This window comes from Amphibalanus amphitrite, unplaced genomic scaffold, assembly GCF_019059575.1.
Source record: "Amphibalanus amphitrite isolate SeventyFive unplaced genomic scaffold, NRLGWU_Aamphi_draft 000669F_arrow, whole genome shotgun sequence".
NCBI classification, from domain to species: domain Eukaryota; kingdom Metazoa; phylum Arthropoda; class Thecostraca; order Balanomorpha; family Balanidae; genus Amphibalanus; species Amphibalanus amphitrite.
Genome location: NW_024882163.1, coordinates 362,950 through 385,669, shown reverse-complemented (window position 1 = coordinate 385,669; position 22,720 = coordinate 362,950). Strand labels below are relative to the sequence as shown.

The 22,720-nt window shown below is 50.5% G+C and overlaps 2 protein-coding genes across 2 annotated transcripts; one reads left to right on the top strand and one right to left on the bottom strand.

Moving 5' to 3' along the window:
* Positions 1 to 190: 190 nt before the first annotated feature.
* On the top strand, positions 191 to 22,623 carry LOC122364331 (nephrin-like; the record flags this gene model as incomplete). The annotated part of the gene is made up of 19 exons (XM_043334606.1): positions 191 to 325; positions 1,631 to 1,810; positions 1,946 to 2,107; positions 2,355 to 2,534; positions 2,883 to 3,173; positions 3,356 to 3,492; positions 3,757 to 3,922; positions 7,312 to 7,602; positions 7,866 to 8,049; positions 8,324 to 8,451; positions 8,706 to 8,969; positions 9,239 to 9,520; positions 9,907 to 10,085; positions 10,385 to 10,612; positions 10,732 to 10,927; positions 11,159 to 11,338; positions 13,233 to 13,345; positions 13,624 to 13,801; positions 21,180 to 22,623. Coding segments are annotated over 19 exons (3,827 nt in total), but the record flags the coding sequence as incomplete, so codon positions are not given.
* LOC122364337 lies at positions 14,523 to 19,932 on the bottom strand. The gene is made up of 2 exons (XM_043334617.1): positions 18,736 to 19,932; positions 14,523 to 17,488 (listed from the first exon to the last, which is right to left on the bottom strand). The coding sequence occupies exons 1-2, from the start codon at positions 19,832 to 19,834 to the stop codon at positions 17,331 to 17,333; spliced, it is 1,257 nt and encodes a 418-aa protein (XP_043190552.1). The 5' UTR covers positions 19,835 to 19,932; the 3' UTR covers positions 14,523 to 17,330.
* Positions 22,624 to 22,720: the final 97 nt, after the last annotated feature.

Below are 22,720 nucleotides of genomic sequence, written 5' to 3'. Positions count from 1 at the left end.
GAAAGGGCAATGGGGAACACGAGACGGGAGATGAAGAAAGTGAACCGATGAGATAATCGTCTGTCGATTAATCCGTTTCGATTAATCGACGTATAATCGTCTATTGTCTACCTGCTTTCAATTTGAAAGAAAAGAAAAACAAAGCTTATTCAGCAATATAATAACAATATCGTCTTCTCTGTTTTCGCAGTTTGTTGTCAGCAGCAGCGGTTCCGTGTCCGTCCGTCCAACGTGAGCGTGGTGGAAGGAGACAGCGCCATCTTACGGTGTGAAGTGCAACACCAAGTCGGACAGCTCCAGTGGGCCAAGGATGGATTCGCGCTCGGTAAGGCTTTACTTCTTTTCCGCTCTGCTCAGCACCTTTTTAGCGCCGTTCTTATTTCTGATTTCGCCTTTATTTTTAACGCTTCCAGGTCTGACAGACCATCCAGTTGTATAAATATTATATCTTATTCTTATTCTTGTCCATGCGTACAAATTAAAAATTCGGAGCCTTGTGTAGATACCTATTTTCTCCGTTTTCACTGTCTTCGTCTAAAGAATCCAGGGTGTTAGTTGCAGGGATGGTGGCATTTTGGATTAATCACTGAAATGTCCATATACACAAATGCTAACTTATTATCATTAGGAACTTTCCGATACCTATAAGGGGAAAATTTCGTAACTTATGTACGTTTGAATGACCCCGCCTAGGCAAAACTTTGGCAAATAGGTACAAAGTAAAACTCTGGGACGTATAACTGACCAACGCTTCTAGAAGTAAATTTGAGGCCATAACTTGACTTACAATACTTTTTTGCGCTCTGCACATATAGGTTTTAACTGAACAGTTAACATTGACACTAAACAAACATGGGTACGTTTTTTTAATATACGATTTTATTAAGCTGAAAAAAATTATGAGAACAAAACTAATTACCACATTTTTATTTTAGTTTTATCGTCAGACCATTGTCATTCCCAGACAGTTTCCGCCAGAAATGGCCTGCAATCAGCAGCGAATCTCAACAGTTCTACATCGAACCAGTCATCTTAGCTCATCAGAGCCGACGGACTTTTATTATTGCAGCTTCGCTAAGCCATTGATGCCGCTAAATTGTAAAGGATAGCGACTATGTGCCGCGCTGATATGAACATCGGGCTTGGTGGATCCGGGCTTAATAAGATGCCGCGATCCGGCCGGATCATTAGGTTAATTGCGCTGGCGCGCTGATTAGCCGAGCTGCGAATCGGGCTGGCTTCGGCCAATTTAGCGCGCGCCGCGCCGTATTACCGCGTGGCGGGGCACGGGGGAGGAGCTGTCAATGGCGGTACGACCCTGTGCGGCCTCACACCAACCCCAGGGCCGTATAACCGTGCAACTTGGGGCCCTTGTCGTAATATAACCGTCCAGCCGGGGCCCTTGTCGTATAAACGAACAACTGGTGTCCTTCAGACGGACTGGGATAAGGTGGGAAGGGAACGGTCGCGTCGGAACAAGGACCACAGGATGTTCTCTCAGAGAAAACGAAAAAGAAAATGAAGTAAACGCCGGTGAAACTAATTGGTACAACCCAGATCTGCAAAATCATGTCTGCAATCATATCACAACTTGACCAACCCTGAAAATCTATTTTTTGTGTCCTTTCAGGCTACTCACGGTCACTTCCCGGCTACGACCGGTACCGAATGCTGGGTGACCCGGGGTCAGGAGTGCATGACCTGGAGGTCACCAACGTGACCCTGGAGGACGACGGTCGGTTCCAGTGTCAGGTGTCGCCGAACCGGGGTCAGGACGCCATCCGAGCCGACGCCATACTCACCGTTCTAGGTAAGATGAACTTCTTTGATAATTTCCTCCCAATATGCATAGCAAAAAATCACAATCATGACAGACTGCTTTCTCAACACCATCATCCTGAACAGAGGCCCCAATTTATCACTGTGTTCATTATGTCGGTTTCAGTAAGGCCGGTCTCCATTCAGCTAAGCTCGTCGGCTGGGTCTCGGGCCGCCTCCGTTTATGAGGTGGCTGCGGACGCTGAGCTGCCTCTGACCTGTGAGGTCACAGGGGCACGGCCGGCAGCCCAGGTCCGATGGCAGAGAAATGGACTCGACATCCGGCCAGGTAAGCGACATGGGGGTGATTGATTAGCGTCCTTTCAGCGTCTCGTTACACATTGAAATTAAAGTCTGATGTTTTTTTTTTTCTCAGTTTAGGTACACATTTAATGTTTAGCTTCGATTCCAATTTCTTAAGAAAAAGCTGGACGATAAAATTTCACCGGTAAAACATGTAGGTATCACAGTCATGCTAATAATATCAAACACGGGTATCTTCTAGTTCAAGAAGGATGTGTGATTCTTTTCTCCAGAGCGGAGGGACGCGTTTTCTGGCTGGGGCCACCCGGGCCGTAACGACACGACCTCCGTGGTGACCCTGCGACCCACGGCAGCCGACGACGGAGCCGGCATCTCGTGTGTGGCCCAGCACCCGGCCATAGCGCCCGAGGACCGGCAAAAACTGAACGCCACCGTACGGCTCTCAGTGCTCCGTAAGTGGTAAATGGGAAAATACTTTGATCCTACATTGGGAGTTCGGAGCTTGACTTCACTCGACTCGACGTTAGGAGCCTCTCAAGGAGCAAAACATGCGAACGAGTCGAACGAGATAAAATATTCGTTTCAATTCTTATCTACTACGCCATAAACTTAGATGTCAGCTTCTTTATTTGATTGGCTGAAATTCACTTCGTTTGTCACCTATTGAAGGGAGTAAACAGATCGTGAACATTTATTATGCGGGGAGATGTAGCATATATGCAACATACATAGGTATCATGTACATGATCATGCAATTTCAAGCTCCCTTTTAACTCAGTCTCCCCGTCCCTTTGGCGCAGACCCCCCTGGCGCCCCAGAGATCAGCGGCTACACGGAGGGAGAGGTGGTCAGTATCGGACAGCAGAAGACGCTCACGTGCATCTCTAGAGGCGGAAACCCTCCCGCCCAGCTCGTCTGGCTCAAGAACGGACGGCCGATTGGCTCCAAGTACCGCCAGGAGGACGGCAGGGCGGTAGCCGTGCTGGTCGTGGACGCAGAGGTGTCCAACATGAACGCTCCGCTCCGCTGCCAGGCGTCTTCCAAGGCACAGCAGGAGGTCACCGAGACTTACATCATCGTGAATGTGTTGTGTGAGTACTGCTGAGCCGCTGAGACCTGATGTTGATGTGTGTGGTAATATTGTATCAAGGTGGTGAAAGACTGACCTACAGAAGCTCTTGCACTTGACGTTTTGGAATCAAGTGACTTCACGTGGAGGACCACTGCGGATCTAAGTCGTATCGATTCCCGACATAAGACCATTTGCTTTCAGTCGGCCCTGATGAAGTCACCGTGTCGGGGACACAGGAGGCCAGAGGCGGAGATACAGTGCACATGTCCTGTATCACATCCAGCAGTAACCCGCCCGCCAACATCAGCTGGGTCATCAACGGGGAAACCGTCAACAATGTAAGCATCTTGGAAAGACACTGACGTTAAGTTCTTCTTTAACAGAAGCTTAAATCATAGGTTATATGCTTGCTATATTTTGTTGCTAGCTATTGATAGTATTTTAAACAGGGTAACATCATTAGCAATTGAATATGTAGCAAATATATTGCCGTACATCTGCACAAACTAGTCAGGAGGAGAAGGCATCCGATGGCCCATTGCGCCCGGAGTGGAATCCTCCCTTCTCAGAACTCACGCTGACTGGGATGGGCCGTGTTACAGACGAGCCAGGGAACGTCTGTGGCGGGCGACGGCGGCTGGATCAGCAGCTCCAACATCTCCACCGTGGTGCCGATCGGCATGCAACAGGACATGACGGTGGCCTGCTACGGACTCAACCCAGCGCTCGGACGAACCAAAGTCGGATCGACGAATGTCACCATACTGCGTGAGTGGATGTGTGCTGCCTCATCTATTTTTTCTTAAAGCTGAATATTATTCTTAATACCCATTTATTTGATACCATTTTTGAGAACAAACATTCGCTATAGAATATGTCCCATGTCAAAAGTACTACAGTTGATATTTTTGGTAAGAATTGAAATAATTTTACCACGGGCGTAGGAACGTCATGAAAAGTGGGTGGGCCACCCTGACAAGGGGCCTCCTTTTCCAGGGGGCCTCCTATTTTCAGGGGCCTCCAACTTTTGCCTCGTCCTGCTGGCTGCTTTCAAGTATGACCTCCAAATCTAGCTTCTGAGATCGGGCAGATGTACCCAGGGGCGTAACCGCCCCTGGGTACAGTGCGGAGAGTCCGCACAGTACCCAGGGGCTACTGAGCGAACAGTGCGGAGAGTCCGCACCATTTTTAAAACTTTTTTTAAAAGAAATTTTGTCCGAATGGATGAATGGGTGGCTGTGGGCCCGGGTGCCCCGCTAAGCAAAGCTTGTTGCGAATGACACCACGGACCCACCACCCCGCCTTGCCCGCGCCCGGTTCACCGGTGATAATTTGGATCGAAAGTTTAACGTGCCGCAGGTAGATGGCGGCACGGTCCTCCCGGGTCTAGCGTGGCCCTGTCTCGCCAGTTGCCAGAGCTGGCTTAATATAGGAACGCGGGTCAAACGGCGTGGAGCTTCCCGGCCGCGAACTCGCTGCCACCCAGTTAAGAGACGGACGCCTTATCCACTAGCCCACGGGGAGGGAAACTTATTGACTTATTCCCCCTCCGATTTTTTTTTAGAATCTATTTGCCGCAAACGGCGCATGACCCCTGAAAACCCTTACACAAATGTCTTCCTCGTTTCCCAGGTGTCCCCATTAGCTTCATAGGCGCCCTCTTTGGCATATAAGCGCCCTATGTATAGTCATCAGAGACATCCCTATATGTCCCACAGTCGCCCTGTTGTCGCATACAATGTGCGCTTATCATAGGCGTCTCTCTTTTATAGACACTTGAAGGCGCCTCTCTTTGCCATGCCGGCGCCCCTGTTTCTTATGAATGCACCCCCATGGCATTGATCAATTGCACCCTCTATTGCATGTGGACGCCCATATATGTAGGCCTCAGAGGCGCCCCTCTTTCGCATTGAGGCGCCCCTATGGGCTTCATAGGCGCCCCTCTATTGCACGTAGGTGCCCTACTGTCTCAGAACCGCTCCCCTTTGGCATGCAGACGCCCATCTTTCGTACGGAGGAGCCGCTGTGGTTCTTAGAGACGGCATGGTGCTCCCAGACGCAGATGGGGCTCTCGGAGTCGACAGTGTGGGACCTTCAGTCGCCGATGGGTGCCCGCCAGATGTGGACCCTCGGAGACGCCGGTATGGGGCCCTCAGAGATGCCGGTATGTGGCCCTTAGAGACACCGGTGTGGAACCCTCAGATACTTCAGTGTGACGCCCTTACAATTGCTGGTGTGGAGCTATGAATGCGCTAGCTTAAATCCCTCAGAGGCCGGTACATGGACATTAGAGCTCAGTGAGAGCTTGTGTGGTGCCTTCAGTGGCCTTGTGGAGCCGTTAGACATCAACATGGTGCTCTCAGGAGCCGGTGAGCCCTCAGAGTCACCGGAGCCTTCAGAGCTCCGAGATATGTACTGGTGAGTGGTGTGGGGCCCTCAGAGGTGTCGGTGTGGGTCCTTCAAATGTGCCTATAGAGCCTTGAGATGCACAGTTGTGGTGGCCCACAGAGGCGCCGGTGTGGGGCCCCCAGAGCCACCGATATAGGGCCCTAAGAGACACTAGTATGACCCTCAAAGGCGCCGCTGTGTGGCGCTCATAAACACTGGTGTGGAGCCATCACAGGCGGGTGGAGCCGTTAGAGGCCGGAACGGGCCCTTAGATGCCTACAAGGAGCCTTCAGAAGCCGGCGTGGCACCCTTATGGGGATAAACGTGTCTACTTAGGAGCCCTTGAGGTGCTCTCATGAGCTCTGTGGGGCCCTACCGAGCCGAAATATGATATGGCCACGGCCAGTTGCCGCCTCATGGCTCTTCGGACTATCATTCTCAGGGGCCTCATCTGCCTAGTTTGAATAGAAGGGCCTCTCAGACCATCAGTCTCATGGGCCTCCTCTGGCTAGTATGAATAGAAGGGCCTGTTAGATCATCAATCCTAGGGGCCTCCTCTGGTTAGTATAAATAGAAGCGCCTCTCAGACCATTAATCTCAGGGAGCTCCTGTGGACAGTATAAATAAAAGGGCCTCTAAGACCATCAGTCTCGGGGGCCTCCCTAGAAAAGTGTAAATGTGGATAGAGGGCCCTCTCAGATTCATTAGGAGTGGACCTCTCTGACTATCAGTCTCAGGGGCCTCTTGTGTCCAGTATGAATATAAGAGCCTCTCAGACCATCGGTCTCAGGGGCCTCTTCTGACTAGTGTGGATAGAGGGCCTTCCCAGACCACCGGTTTCAGGTGCCTCCAGTGGCCACTGGCCAGTTATATGAACAGAAGGGCCTCACAGCCATCAGCCTCGGGGGCCTCTTCTGACTGGTGTGAATATGAGGGCCTCTCATACCATCAGTCTCAGGGGCCTCCTCTGCCTAGTGTGAATAGGTATAAGGGCTTCCCAGGCCATCAGTCTCAGGGGACTCTTCTGACTGGTGCGGGATTGAGCGACCTCCCAGACCGAAAGTTTTGGGGGTCTCCTGTGGCCAGTATGAATAGAAGGGCCTCTCAATCCATCAGTCTCATGGGCCTCTTCTTCCTGGTGTAATTATAAGGGCCTCTCAGGTCATCAGTCTCAGGGGCCTCCTCTGACTACAGTGTAGATGGATAGGCCTCCCAGACCATCAGTCTCAGGGGCCTCCTCTGACTATTGAGGATAGAGGGGCCTCCTCTGACTAGTGAGGGTAGGGGCCTCGGCTAGACCGCCAGTGTCAGGGGCCTATTCTGACTAGTGTGGATGGAGAGGCCTCCCAGACCACCAGTCTCAGACCTCTGACTAGTGTGGATAGAGGGGCCTCCCAGACCGCCAGTGTCAGGGGCCTCTCCAGACCAGTGTGGATATTGGGACCTCCTCAGATCCAATAGGGCCTCTCAGGCCATCAGTCTCAGGGGCTTCGACTGACAAGTATGAACAGAGGGCCTCCTTGTATCCATCACGGCCCCTTGGAGTCCGTGCGTGGGGATTCGTGGAACTTATTTTTACCGAGTTTGTTTATTTTGGAAGGTGACGACGTCCTCTCAAATCGAGACGAGGGGCCTCGAGTAAAAAGTGGGTGGGCCAAAACACATGGTTGGCCCCCCCCCCCCACCTCGAAAAGTGGGTGGGCACTTGCCCACCTGGCCCCCTCTGTTCCTACGCCTATGAATTTTACAGCGGTATATTAACTTCACAGATCCTCCGGAGCCGCCGATGATCCTGGGCTACGAGTCGGGCTCTCACCTGCGGGCCGGAGAGAGGGTGTCTCTCTCGTGCGTCTCGCAGGGCGGCAACCCGCCGGCCACGCTCACCTGGTACCGGGGCGACACGGAGCTGGCCTCGAGCACAGAGGTGCGCGACAGCGTGGCCAGGAGCGTGGTCACGTTCCAGGTGGACCACGCCGACAACGGACGCGTCTATACCTGCCGAAGCACCAACTCAAAACTGGGAGGGGTGCAGTCAGCCAGCGTGGAATTATCGGTCTATTGTAAGTTGATGAAATCCTAACGCTTGAACGTTGCAGTGTCATGAGCATTCCATAAAAAAATCCTTCATGAGGTCGGAATTCAATAATGAGTAACGTAGAATTAAATAATCATGTAGCAGGTATGGTCTTGGAAGTGAATTTACAATTGTAGGTTCTTTTACTGAGATTCTATTTACATCGTATTGCTGAAGGACCATGATCAATTATCATGCATCTTTCCGTTTCAATTGCTGTATCGCTGAGAGAAAATACAATTTTCCCAGTTCCTCCGTCGAGTCTGAAGCTGGAGGTCCGTCCGGACGTGTTGCGGGCGGGCAGTCAGGCTCTGTTGACCTGCGAGTCGAGACCGTCGTACCCGGCGGCTGAGCTGACCTGGTGGCGAGACAACGTCCAGGTCACCGACGGGGTCACCGCCCTGGAGACATTCAAAGCCGGAAAACACGGAGGGTGAGCACCTCGCGTAATTATTTCGTAACGATAAGACCACGCCACCCATCATGGGTATTGACCGTTTCTTTGCGACCATCTTTATGATGTCGTTTAGGAAAACTTATTTCGTCATGCCAGTGTCGTTTTGAGTTACCTTATTTTATAAGCTCTACTTCTATTTCTATTTCATCTATTTCATGTTCGTGTTAACTTTCGTCTTTGAGATACCAAGAAAGAATCCTTTGATTAGTTCCAAGAGTGGCTCACGTATTTGTTGGGTTTCGCTGCACAGGTTTTCAAGTCGTCTTTCGTTTCGCAAGAATTTGACGTCGTCTGATGATGGCGCGGTCTACGTTTGTCGCTGCAACGTCTCAGAGCTCTCTGAGGTGCTTCAGGAGAAACAAGTGCTGCTTGTGTCATGTAAGGACGTCCTTCAAGGTCTTTTGCCGTTGCTGACGGCTAATTGCAAGTCTACCATGCTTGACATTTATATATCTGTGCATTTTCAATCATTTGAGTTGTTTATTTTGTTTATCATAAAGAAGCGTTTTAAATAACTTGCCTGCTAATAGATTAAAACAATTTAAATTGATAGGATTAATGAGAAACAGAAATGAACTGCCTATATCAGAACTTCAGGCGATATGCATTGCTAATTCATGCTTGATTCACAGACCCGCCCGAGTTCAACCAGACGACTCACGTCGCTGATCTCCAACGTGGCTCGTCGCTGCGGCTGAACCTAATGGCACGGGGAAGGCCCGGTGACATCACATACCACTGGTTGAAAGAGTCGCCAACAGATGGCGCCACCGTGCAAATGAACGGCCCGTTGTTAGACATCAGCCACGCGACAAAGGCTGATGCGGGCTGGTACCGGCTGGTGGCCTCCAACGACGAAGGAAACTCTACAGTCAGCGTACACGTCAACGTGCAATGTAAGCATGCTTTCGCAATTGCTATCGGTATTGAGCACTCCTCTGTATTGAGTGCCTGAATGTTTATTGTGTGGTTTGGCTGTTTTTGTTTACTTTTTTGTGTAGGCTAGGCTTCTAGTTCTAATCAAGGTCATTGCACTGTAAAATCTATCCAAACCAGTGTAAGCAGTTTCGAGGGTTATATCCAAGCTGTACCCCAGTAGGCTGCTGGGATATTCTCTCACTCTACCGTCAGTATCGGTATTTCTGAGCGGACCAATCTTTCACAGATGCTCCGGAAATCGTGTCCATCCCCAAGATGGTACTAGTGGCCGCTGGGGATGACACAGTGCTGGACTGCGCCGCCGAGGCCAACCCCACGCCACCAAACATGGTCAGCTGGGGCAGACAGGGCTACAGCTTCGGCTCCAGCAGGGTCAACATCGCGGTCGGCAACGGCAGCAGCCTGCTGACGATCCGTAACGTCTCCAGGGAAGATGGTGGAGAGTTCGTGTGCCTCGCCAGGAATGACATCGGAGAGGCCAACGCCACCGTGGCTCTGCTGGTCGAACGTGAGTGAGCCTCAGCTGAAAATGAATGCATAGGGATATTGACATAATATCTGTAGACGTACATCGTGTCCATCCCCAAGAATATGAATATCGCATAACAATTATATTATGTCACTGTACCTAGGTTGACATATATCTCTTATTATTGGTAACAACAACATTAAAAACATTCGTCACGTCCGTTTGAGCATAAACAAATCAGCAACATAGCGACATCACGATTTGTCTTCATTTTCTGACTTTTTACCTTTTTTGTACCTTTCCTGCCAGGCTTCAAACGCAAAAGCACCCTGGGCTTTCTTAATCAGCTCAATAATGAAAATGCGAAGTCATCACGACGTGCATACGGCGTGAAAGCTGATTTCGGCGGACGGATTCTGTTCCAGATGAGCCAGAAATTGTCGACGGCCGAAGGTTCTCGAAGTCTGCCGCTGACCTGACGGGCACAGCAATGCTGACGTGCCGAGCGCGCGGGGTACCCAACGTGACCTTCCAGTGGTCCACGCAGGGCACCTTGATTGATAACAGCACCGATCCTGGCAGATACAGCCTTGCTTACACACAGGTCGGTCGACGGTCCACGCTCTTCGTTATCTGGATGATAAAGGATCGGATGGAAATTCGGTCTGTCAGAATTAAAATAGCGTGTCCCACTGAAAAGTTTGACGCTTCATCAGTCTTCCAGATCCGCACTGGAGTAGTTTTAAGTGCGTGAAACAAGAGTTTGATACGTGATTAGTTTTTGTTTTATTTGAGTCTTCAAGGTATTTTGATTTTATGTAAATTAATTTATCTTATTTCATTTTAGTTGCCTTTTGGCTTAGCGCGTCTGCTATCGACTCTAAATCCAACTTTCTTTTCCAGCTGGACCTCATGACGTGGCAGTCGGTGCTCCGTATCAAGGACGTGCAGCCCTCGGACTACGCCACGTACGAGTGTGTCGCCCTCAACGAGCTGGGCTCCCAGCGTCAGCAGATAGAGCTGGGCCGTCCCAGTGCACCGGACCCTCCGCTGGGTCTGAAGGTGGTCAACGTGTCCCACGACTCGGCCACCGTGGCCTGGGAAGCCGGCTTCGACGGCGGACAGGAGCAAGTAAGTTCTACAAGCAGCCAACAATACGGGTTAAATGTAATTTTATCGGTAACGTGCTGCCTAGTGAATATATTGGCGAGTACCGAAGCTGCCGATCTGATAGAGCATCCTTCCACCAGGAGTACCGAGTCCGACACACTACAGCAGACGGTGCCGGCGACCAGAGACGCGTCGACCCGGTACCTCCGTCCTCCGGTACCCAGTTTACCGTCACCGGCCTCCGAGCCAGCACGCGGTACACCTTCTCCGTCATGGCCTTCAACACTCTCGGCAGCAGCGCTTACAGCACCGACACGGCGACGGCAACAACCACAGGTAAGTGAGGCTTCACCCATGACGTGCGAGCTGGAATGTGTCTTGCAGGAGTTGGCGTGGAGTAAATTGTGACAGACAATTGTACAGAAAAGTCGCAATGCATTATTGTGTTTCAATGACGCAAATGCAATGTCCACCGCTGCTGGAGCGCGTGCACTGGAACAGTATCAGAAGCTTCCGAGAAAGGTCTGGAACTTGGATGTCTATGAAGGTGACCTTGGTTTGTTGCAGGCGACGCCGATCAATCCCAGCCGGCCGTGTTTGACGAGGCCCGGCTGCCCTGGATCGTCATCATCGCCGTCTCCTCTGTCGGAGCGCTGCTTCTCGTCGTCAACGTCACGCTCGTCGTCTTCTTTATTCGACGGCGCATGCGCAGAGCGAAACAACCCAAGAAAATGGTAGAATCAGCCTGTAAGTATAAAAGAAATGAAAGACACCCATGTCTGATCTAAATTAAATTTAGTTTCATAGCATGCTTGGTACCTGCACTTGAAATCATTTTGTGCATGCGTAATCATTTTGTTATTTTTATATACATATTTTGTGTTCATATTGCACGTACTAAATATTATATCATTCACCTTATAATAGTTGGCGGCAAAGCCCAAGGTCGTTTCATCTCGAATAAAGCCAGTTCCGCATTCGAATGTAGAACTTATAACATGCCAGGTAGAGCATATAGCTACGTCATCTGCCAGACATTTTTCAGGCGTGACAATGCTTCAGTGTTGGAAAGTTTCCATCCAGCTCCCAATGAACGGAACATTGACACCGATCGTTCCACCGGACATTGGTCATTTGCAGACAAATAACTTACATCTGCACGTCTCGGGAATATGACACACCAGCTGCGGGATCGTTGATCAATTGACGATATTTCGTTAGATATTTATTTGTCAGTTGTTACGAAATGTACTGTCGTAGTTTTGAGCCCACCAAATAAATTTAACCAAGCTCTGATCACTATTTTCCCGGGGTAAAAGTAGTTTTAACCCGCGCCCCGATGTGGGGGGGGGGGGCGCAGAATCTGCCCCCCTCCCGTTTTTCGCCAATAACTTCTAAACGCGTTACGCCAGCGACGTCAAACTTTCAGTACCTTATCATACATCAATTTGACACGTTCCCTGAAAATTTGAGCGAAATCTGTCGGAAATTTTTTGAGAAATTGACGTTTTAGTGACGTCATGTTCGCCATTTTCGCCTCAAAAACGGCAAAATTTCAAACGCCACTAACATCTTCATTTTTAAAGGAATCAAGACGTAACAAAAACGGTTATACGTGATTCTACTTTGTCTATCAAATGGCTATCTCGGTTTTTTGAAAATTTTGGATTTTGGCCAACATTTTTCCAAAAAACTGACTTTTTTGGGAAAATATTTATAAAATCCAAAATTTTGAGTTGATCGAAAAAACCGGAATATATGTCAAAGAAGTGGTCTATGTGCACCTACATACCAATTTTTAGAAGAATCTGTTCAAAAATGTGGGAGTTATTCAAAATTTTATGACGTCACGACACACAAAATTTTTGAAAAAATGATTTTTTTTTGGAAGTTCTAGACCTCGTACGGAAACAACAATAGCACCATTCGATTTGCCGTGAAAAACTGCATCGGATAGACACCTTTTTAGGCCTTAACAACCAACTTCAAAATTTGACCTCACTTGACCTGACCTTGACCTGACCTCGACCTGAAATTCATCCAGAGGTGGTCCATATCACTTATTGAGTGTGCCTATTGAATTCCATGAATAAAATGACCCATAAAACATGTGTCGCACATGCCCTTTTCTATATTTTGTTTTTGGTTACCTGACCTGACCTGACCTGACCTTGACCTTGACCTTTGAATGACATTGTGTGCAACGAATATTGTCTTGGTAGTCTAAGAACACGTTTTGGGCAATCAGTCTCAGTCCATTCTTCGGCAACTACGGTGCAAGGCCGATACTGTAGAAACTTGCATTTTGTACCCTTGACCTGACCTTGACCTGACCTCTGACCTACTTAAGCAAAAAAATTTGGGCTCTTAAGATCCGCCTTGTTGAGAGCTTTCGATTGCCGTTTTCCCCGTCTTTCTACGACCATCGGTTCGGAAGTTAGACAGGGGGGGGGGCAGAATCTGCCCCCCCCCCCCCCAGCAGGGCGCGTATGGCTGAATAGCCCAGCGGGGCGCGGGTTAATATAGGGAATTTATTAGAAACCACGCGAGTAGGTTTCTATAGGCTTCCATATAGAAAGTGGCTGTCATTAATTAAGAGAAATAGCGTTTAAACATGACACATTCCTCTCTTTCCCTGCAGCCAGTGACGTGAGCACGAAGTCTGAGATGCTGCACATGTACGGTACGGAGACGGTCAGCACCATCTCCGTAAAGAGCGGCGGCAGCAGGGAGGAAAGCTTCAGCGACAGTCAGGTGAGAACATTTCGCTGACGAGTGCAGTCTGGAGGCTGCGTGGTTGATGTGTAACATCAAGTCCTTGGGAATAATTCCGTTGAATGTTTTTACATACCTGAATATACCGTATGGCAGAAAAAAGAAACATTCATGGCATGCCATTAAACATTTTATTGTCGAACGTCATACGTTTATTCTACATCCTTATATAAACAACTCTATCGTGCATGCGTATTGCATCGATAAACCCGCACTAATGACCCATGTGTCCGTTTGTTTGTTTGCGTCTTCCTCAGATCGCCGACGTTCGTCAGACCGGCGCGCCCGGCGCCGTCCGGTCTCGTTCGTCAGACGTGTTTCGGTTCCGCTCAGAGCGGGTTAGAGGTCAGCGAGGGTCACCCACGGCCACTGACGGTCGACAGGGTGACCAGGGGACCAAGCTGCACAGGAGCACCTCCTGCACTCCCACCAGGGGTGAGTCGATACACGCAGAACGGTTTTATATAATACTGAACGAGGCCGGTGTAAATAAATTTTCAAGACCGAGGTCCTTACTGAATTTTTGAACGAGGCCGAAGGCCGAGTTCAAAAATCAGTAAGGACTGAGGTCTTGAAAATTTATCACCGGCCGAGTTTGGTATGTATTTTACTGTATGCCAACGATAAAATAATTGTCTAGACCGAAGCTCTTAGCCGTTTTTTGAACGAGGACATCCCAAAATGTTGACTTGGTAATTCGTTTTTGACCGTGGTCACTTTGCTTACACCAGTTATTACCACACCCCTCAGGCTAATGTATTTGAATAGGCCAGGCATACAGTAATATGTAATGGTAACTTAATGAATCTTGGTGATAATATCGAAATATTTGCGTCTCTTGGTCGGTATTTGCGTTTCATATGTATACTACTGGAAGGACTCACAATCGTCAAGGGAAAAACATAGTGTTGTCGTTACAACAATCACGAATGTTGAGTTAATGAATACATTACGTTAAATGCGAAAAATTCCCATATTACGAATACGAAAAGCGAAGGGAAACGAATCGTCGTAATGCACTCAAAAAACTTGTATTTTTCGTCGAAACCCGTCGGAACGTTCAGTAAAATCATAAATAAAATATTAACGTTCCTCGTGCGCTCCAATCGCTGTCGCCTTTCGTTGCGTCGGCGACACACTCCCCCCCCCCCCGAAATCGAACCGAATACCCGATATAGTCAGGTAACACACGACACATTTACCTCCAGTACCTTTTGGAGGCCGTCTGTCCATTAACAAGCGCACAGTCTAACGATATACTCGCGCACCTCAGAGACGATCTCAGGATCCTATGTACAACACCGATATTCCTCACGCCCTGCGTCACGTGCGTGCTCACTCCGACTCCTCGAGAACACACAACCGGACGACAGGTCGGACATATGTGCCACTCGGCGTCTTTAGTTCGACTGACCTCACTCGTCCATCTGATCCCGGGAACACTTTGGCTACCCGAGCCAGGGGCCAGCGGCCACGAGGTACATTACTCTCAGCCACTAGCACCACGTCACCGATCTGAATGTTTCTGGTATCCTTCGTCCACTTCTGTCTACCGATCAGTGTGGGCAGATATTCTCTGGTCCATCTGCGCCAGAAATGGTCTGCAATCTGTTGCGAGTGACGCCAACGTCTTTTCATGGAGAGGTCTTTGTCAGAAAACACTCCCGGAGGCAGACTTGGGCAGTTGCGTCCCAAAAGGATGTGGTTTGGAGTCAGAGCTTCGGCGTCGCCGGCGTCCGAGCTCACGTGGGTGATAGGCCGACTGTTGAGGATGTGCTCGACCTCGGTGAGGACTGTGTGCAGCACCTCTTCAGCCACCAGGCTGTTTCCCACCACGACCTTCAGAGCTCTCTTGACCGAAGAGATGAGAGACTCCCAGGATCCGCCCATGTGCGGCGCTGCAGGCGGGTTGAAGTGCCACGTGATATCCTGTTGGGCCAAGGCATCATGGATGTGTGCTTTGTTCCACTTCTGCAGGGCCTCACGAATTTCTCTTTCACCCCTCAGCAGATTCTTGCCGTTATCGGAGAAGACGTGAGTAGGCCTACCTCGCCGGGCGATGAATCGGCGGAAAGCGAGTAAAAAGCTGTCCGTGTCCAGTGATGACGTCATCTCTAGATGGACTGCCCTTGAAGCCAGACACGTCACTAGCAGGATGTATCGTTTTTGACGACTGCGGCGACTCCTCACGTACACCGGTCCACAGAAGTCGAGGCCAACAGAGCTGAAGGCATGCTTGCAGTCGAATCTTGCACTTGGCAAGCCAGCCATGAGGGGGGCCTGAGGTCGCGCGCGTCGCCTCTTGCAAACGGAGCAGGAGTGGATCAGAGATCTCAGCGTCGAGCGAGCCTTCGGAAGCCAGAACTTCTGACGGAGCTCGTTCATCGTGTGCTCGACTCCTGCATGAATGACCTTGCGATGGTACGAAATGGCGATGAGGCGTGTGACGTCATGTAGCCTTGGTAGAATGATGGGATGCTTGGTCGATGGCGGCAGATCACTCTTTGATAGTCTCCCACCGACACGCAGAACGCCATTTTCGTCGAGAGCCGGGGCTAGCTGTGCCAGGGCGCTCTTGGAGGATATTGGCCTTCCTTGAGAGATATCGTCCATCTCTTCTGTGAAACTTTCTTGCTGGCTTCTCTTCAGAATGTGAGACTCAGCGGCACACAGCTCCTCTGTCGATAGGCGGCCGGTGACAGACCAGTGGCTGTACTGCGGGCGATGCTTCGCAGCATAATTGTATGCGAAACGGAATAACCACGCTACAACTCGCTTGTACCGCGTCCATGATGAGAAGCGAGCAGGGTCGACTAGCAGCCCGACTTTCTTCACTCGCACGCTGACAGAGGCCACCACTTTAACCTCTGGGTCGGTTTCTTGTGTCGGATGTGAGTGTGACTCATACTTCGGCCATTCTGTCTCATCGTCATATAAGAAGCTCGGACCGCGGAACCACCGACTGTCCGGCGTGAGAGCAGAGGCCTCCAGGCCCCTGGAGCAGTCGTCGGCTGGATTTAGCGGTCCGGGGACGTGCCGCCACTGTTCGGGGTCCGACTTGTCCCTGATTTCCGCTACGCGGTTGGCGACAAACGTATGAAAGCGTCTGCTTTCATTTTGTATGTAGCCAAGCACCACCTGGCTGTCAGTCCAGAAGTAGACGCTGTCGATAGACATAGATAGTGCTGACGTGATACTTTCAGCGAGTCTTGTAGCTAAGACAGCTCCCTGCAACTCCAGACGGACCACGGTCAGCTGCTTCAGAGGAGCGACTCGAGTCCGGCTCATGACCAGCGCGCATTGGATAGCGCCGGTCGCGTCGATTTGCCGGAGGTAGCCTGCTGCGCCGAAGGCTGCTTCCGAGGCATCGCTGAACACGTGCAGCTCTGACCTCTTCACTGGTCCATCCAGAGCGGTGTAACAGCGAGAGATCCGTTGCTGTGAGAGGATGTTGGCTTCCTCTTGCCAGCATCGCCACCTGTGAAGGTCCTGTTCGTCCAGCTGGCTGTCCCATGTAAGCTGCTGTCTCCATAGACCCTGCATCAACAGCTTTGCCTGCAGCATAAACGGCGACAGCAGACCGAGCGGGTCGTATACCGCTGCTATTGCCTTCAGAATTTCCCGTTTCGTCGTTGGGAGATTTCGTTTCTTCGGAACGTTTAGACCGATCGTGTCCTGTTCTGTGTCCCAGATCAGGCCGAGCACGCGCTCAGGAGAGAGCGGAGTGAATGCGTCCAATTCGGAACGAGCCCTATCGGTCGGCTGAACAGATTCCATCACCTCTCTTGAGTTGCTTGTCCATTTTCGCAGGGTGAACCCGCCTGTGGAGACGAGCTTGGTGACGGTGTGAAGTAGGTCGGCAGCACTCTTAGGACTTTCTGCTGAGGCCACGTAGTCGTCCATGTAGAACTGCTTTGCAATGTCAGATGCTGAGTGCTTGTTGAGTCCGACTTCTACTTGACTTTCAATCACCTTTCGTAACGCGTAGGAGGCGATCGCAGGAGAGCACTTTGCGCCAAAAATGGCGACATTCATTTCGTATGTGTCTGGAGGTCGGCCACACTCCAAGTCCCTCCAGAGAAAGCTGAGGGCTGGTCGATCGCTCTGCTGGATGCGCACTTGATGAAACATTTGATCGATGTCCCCGACTATAGCCACTGACTTCTCGCGAAAACGCATCAGAATAGCCGGAAGCTCTTGAAGAAGGTCTGGGCCAGTTAGCAGCTCTTCATTCAGCGAAGTTCCATGGAACTCTGCGGACGCGTCGAACACAACTCTTATCTTCCCAGGCTTGTTCTGATTGAAGACGGCATGATGAGGAAGGTACCACCTTTTAGGGTTGGCTTTGGCTGCCTCGTCTTGTCCCAGCTTACGAGCATGCCCGAGAGAGACATAACTGTCGATGGCTTGTTTGTATCCCTTCGCCTTGTCAGGGCTACTTCGAAGTGATTTTTCAGTTCGTTCCAGGCGACGGAGTGCGCCGATGCGATTCTCCGGCAGCGACACTTCGTCCTTTTTCCACAGGAGACCACATTCAAAGTGACCATCGTCTTGAAGCCTGGTCGTGTCTTCGAGTATTCGAATGGCTCGTCTGTCTTCGTGCGAAGTCTCTTTCTTCAAGTCGTGTGAGGTACCGAATGAGTCCGTTTTCCACCAGTTCTGCAGCAGCTCGTTCAGCTCGTCTTCCTGAGAGGTGCTGCGGTGGATGTGCATCACATGGTGCTGATCAGTCGGAGTCAAGCTGGCGATGGAGCCAGTCAGAGCCCAACCGAAATGCGTTTTGATGGCGACTGGCTGGCCTGCTTTCCCGACACGTACTTCTTTCTGGAGAATCGCTTCGGTAACATTGGCTCCAAGAAGCACTTCTACTTGGTCTGCGCCAACATCGGCTATGTCCAGCCCGTTCAAATGAAGCCACTTCGAGCGCGCGGAGGAGCTCAGCTGGGGTACCGGAACGTTCAGTCTTGGCACCGTCCATACTTCATTTACAGTCACTGAGCGTGTCTCCGAATCCTCTGCCAGTGCGGTGAGCTTCACCGATGTCTTCATGGCCATCCGCTGCGGTCCGCTGCCTTCCACGTTGTTCAGCGATAGAGGCCGAACTTCACCAGTCAGCTGCAGCTTCTCAGCCAGCCGGTCGGTACACAGTGAGGTCTGAGCCCCCGAATCGAGAATAGCGAACGTGTCGACGTAAGTATTGTCTCCGTGAACCCTAACCGGCACTATCTGAAGCAGGGTCATTTCATCCTTCCGTGGAGTTGTAGCCGCGACTGTCCTACGAGTTGAACGATCAGTCTTAGAAGGGAAGACTCTGCTGCTGCCGTGAAGAAGGCGATGATGTCTTCCCCGGCAGTTTTCTTCTTCACATGTCTCTACCGATGGACAGTGTCGCGACCGATGTCCTAGTTTCAGGCACAGAAAGCAGCGAGCACTTTCACCGATAAACTTTGCTCGTTCTCCTTTTGACAGCTGCAGAAACGAAGGGCACACGGACAGCTCGTGTGACTCTCCGCAGCTACAGTGTGGCGCGTCCTGCTCGTGCGGAGGTCTGGCGCTCTTTATGCTGGCCTTCGGTGCCGTGGTCAAGGTTGCTGGAGCTGAAGGTGTTCTTAGGAGGCTCTTGGAGCGGTCACTCTTATAGCGAGTCGTTCTGTCGTAGTCCGTGGGCTTGGCTGGGAGGGCCGTGACGATGCGAACTTGTTGGCTCAGCCAGCTGTCGAAGTCCCTTAGACCAGGTCGTTTTGGCTCCATTTCCACGATTTGACGCCCCCATTCTCTTTTCAGCTCGTTCGGTAGTTTCAGCACGACCCGACGAAGGTTTTCGGTGCTGTTGAGATCACCTTCGAACCCCATATTTTCAAGAACTTTGACCGCGCAGCGGACGACAGCATGGAATCTTTCCAGCGCCGTCGGGTCCAGCTCTTTCATGGGTGGTGTGCAGAAGACGGCAGAAAGATTGGCATTTACGATGTCCTGTTCCTTTCCAAATCTCTCCATGAGCGTTTCTAAGGCTACAGGATACAGCGCACCATCATACAGCATTCCTTCGACTGTCTGCTTGGCCAGCCCCGTGACAGAAGACTGAAGATGGGCGAGTTTTTCTGCGTCGGACAAACACTGCTGGTCGTGTATAAGCGTTTTAAACAGCCCGATCCATTGTGGCCATTCAGTTGCCTTCCCGCTAAACATTGGTAGTTTGATCTGGGGAACACTTCGATGATGGCCGCCCGGTGGGTACTGCCCTGCTGACGTCATATCTTGCGGTTTGTTTGCCACCTCGGAAATCCAGGATGTTGCAGAAGCAGTCCGTCTTGGATTTAAATTTTGAACCTGCCGTTCCTTCGGTGCGTGCTCTTCTGTTTGATCTTTTTGGTTAGCCATGGTGCTCGTCGGCCGGTCCGGTTTCTGCGCCGTCAAACATTCGGTTACTGGACCGTCTATTGGGGCTGCGGCACCTTCGTCGTTCATCTCGATCACACTCGATTGCTGATGTCTTTGGTTTTCAGCTTCTTCTCCGTCGAAGTCATTTATTCTTTCCCATTGCAGCTCGTCCTCAGCTGCCTGGCGTAAATCAGCCTCCTTTGCAGCCAATTCTGCAGCGTCCCTCGCTTCAGCCAGACGCATCTTTCTTCTCGCCTCTTCCTCAGCCAGTCGCACTTTCCTCGTTGCCTCTTCCAGAGCTCTCTCCTCTTGTGTGCGCCGTTCTAGCTGCTGCGCCTGCAGCCGTTTCAGACTGGCATTAATTTGGGCTTCTTTAGATGCTGTAGAGCGGTTTGACGTACTTGACGCTTGAGATCGTATGCTTGAGCCCGCCCTTCGCGAGCTCGCTTCGGAGGGTGCGTCGCTCTTACGTGCCATTAAGTACGACGTGATTTTGTCACCAATTGATTTATAACGCTCCTCCACCTCTTCCATGTAGCGTTCTGATATTCTTATATCTTCATTGTCATCTTCGAGTCCTCTTATATACGCATCGTTTGCTTCAGCCACGTTGTCTAAAGCCTCTCCGATCCTTTCGAGTAGACCTTGCAGTTGCGTTCTGCTTCCGTTTGATGCGATAATGGTTTCGGCTGTATTACAGAGTCTCGTAAATGCTCCCTTCTTCCTGGCTCGTAACTTCTTCTGAGCCGTCTCCATGATAAGGGCTACAATTTACTTTAACTGTAACAGTGCGAGATAGATGCTAGCGAGTGAAGTAGGTCATCGTTACGTTACAATGAACTCGGGGTCAATGGCAATCGATGACAAAAGCACACGATAAAAGGATCAATTCTTATCTATCCGGCCCGGAGGACCATTAATTGTTGTCGTTACAACAATCACGAATGTTGAGTTAATGAATACATTACGTTAAATGCGAAAAATTCCCATATTACGAATACGAAAAGCGAAGGGAAACGAATCGTCGTAATGCACTCAAAAAACTTGTATTTTTCGTCGAAACCCGTCGGAACGTTCAGTAAAATCATAAATAAAATATTAACGTTCCTCGTGCGCTCCAATCGCTGTCGCCTTTCGTTGCGTCGGCGACACATAGGAAGCTTTTTAGCTCGCTTCAATCCAAGTGACGGCGCCGTCCATCACAGGGACACTGGCTGCATTGTTTGGCCACTGAATCATCCATGTAGAACACAACAATGACACGCCTTTTCATGAGCCATCCGAGCCACCTGCTCTGAACCGGCCCATCAGGCAAGGATGCGTGACCACGTGGATGACATGGTCCCTAAAGAATGCTAACAATACCAAACAATGAAACGGGTTCCATCTGAATCATGTTTGAGTTTTGACTGCCCTTGTTGTGTCATTTCAGAGTACCCACTGGGAGTGGCCGGGGCTCAGTACAGCCAGTACGGCCAGTACGGGGACCGGTCAGGACGGGGGACCGCTCCGGACCTCGTGCCGGCCGGCCGGCCCGCCTGCCACTCGCCCAGTGAGGTGGAGCGGTGTGCCTACACCCCTCCGGCAGCGCGCGGCGGGCTGCGGGAGCGCACCCCTCCGCCGGAGCAGCTGCAATACACCCCTCCCTCCGAGAGATGTGTTTTCACCGGCCCCACCCAGCCGCGCTCCGCCGCCATCAAACAGCTCGCGACGTTCGGCGGCCGCGCCAGCCCGCCGCCGCCGCCGCCGCCCTCGGGGCACCAGGAGGTCGGCCTACTGGTGTAGCCGGCCGGCCGAGTGGCGGAAATGGCTGTGATTGGCGGTGGCGACACGCTGATGAGCTGTCGCCAGCGACCGCGACCTGGACGGTCCCCAGAGCGGTCAGAAGGTCGGAGGTGACTTCTGTGTGGTGAGACTGTGTCAATGTAGGGGTCAGGCACCACGGGAACTAGCGCAATAGTGTCTCAATCAGAGGTCACCCCGGATGGTATCGCGAACAATGTTCTATGTTTGTCACGAACGAGGGGTAGACGCATGGACAGATCTGCATAGGTACGTGTCGATAATCTGAGTGTGTCGATCATTCCTGTCTCTCCTCGCCTATGTATCGTTCATACAAACTTCACATGTCATACGTGCTGTATGGTGAACTTACCTACCTATATTGAATACGAGTCGACTTCCCAAAGCATCGAATGTAATGCATATTCCACGTTTTCATTAATTACATCGCTGTGTATACTATGGGGTGCGCTAGTCATTAGGTAATCATGATTTGTTCGTCGATAGTGAATTTAAGGTGCATGGGTGATTTTTCTTTTTTGTCCCTTTTTTACTGTTGACATTGAAATTGCTTTGTGATAGTCGTGATTTACAAACGACAAGCATTTCACAAAATATGACTAAACAAAGACAACGAACGAAGCCAAATAGGAGTACGCGATTGATTGCGCTTATTTTATGGTTTACAAGTTGAACCACCGAGGTGAGGATTGTTGTTCTTTGCGTATCAACCAATATTATGTAAGTTGTAGGGAAAACAGGCAATCGCATTTCCAAATGTTCTAGAACACACAAATTTAGCGACCATTCGCTTTTTTTGTCTGCATCAAAATATCTAGCATTTGAATTTGAAGGAAAGTCCGCTGTAGACCGTCATTCGTAAATGGTGATGCATCATGACGATCTCAATAATTTGCTGAACCGTTACGTGCATTCCCCAGAACGAATGTGGAATAGCTAAGGCTGGCGTGTGACTCTGACTTCAAAAGTTGCATTTGTAATGGGTGCAAGTGAACTGTTTTTATGTGAGCGTATGATTCTTGTTCGGAGTGGAATGAATGTTTCTGTCGCAAATACATGACCGTGCGAATTTGTACAGTGGATCTTATTAGGATCTCCAGACGTAACTAGATGGCGTTGAGCCTTAGTCGAGTCCATGTCAAATTCAAGGAGAGGTCACTACCGAGCTGG

What these genes read in the sequence shown, in the direction of transcription:
- LOC122364337 (XM_043334617.1), bottom strand. Translation starts at nt 19,834, where the DNA reads ATGAACGACGAAGGTGCCGCAGCCCCAATAGACGGTCCAGTAACCGAA. An exon ending in ACACTGTCCATCGGTAGAGA is followed by an intron (nt 17,489 to 18,735) that starts CATGTGAAGAAG and finishes CAAATGTTTCAT; the next exon opens with CAAGTGCGCATCCAGCAGAG.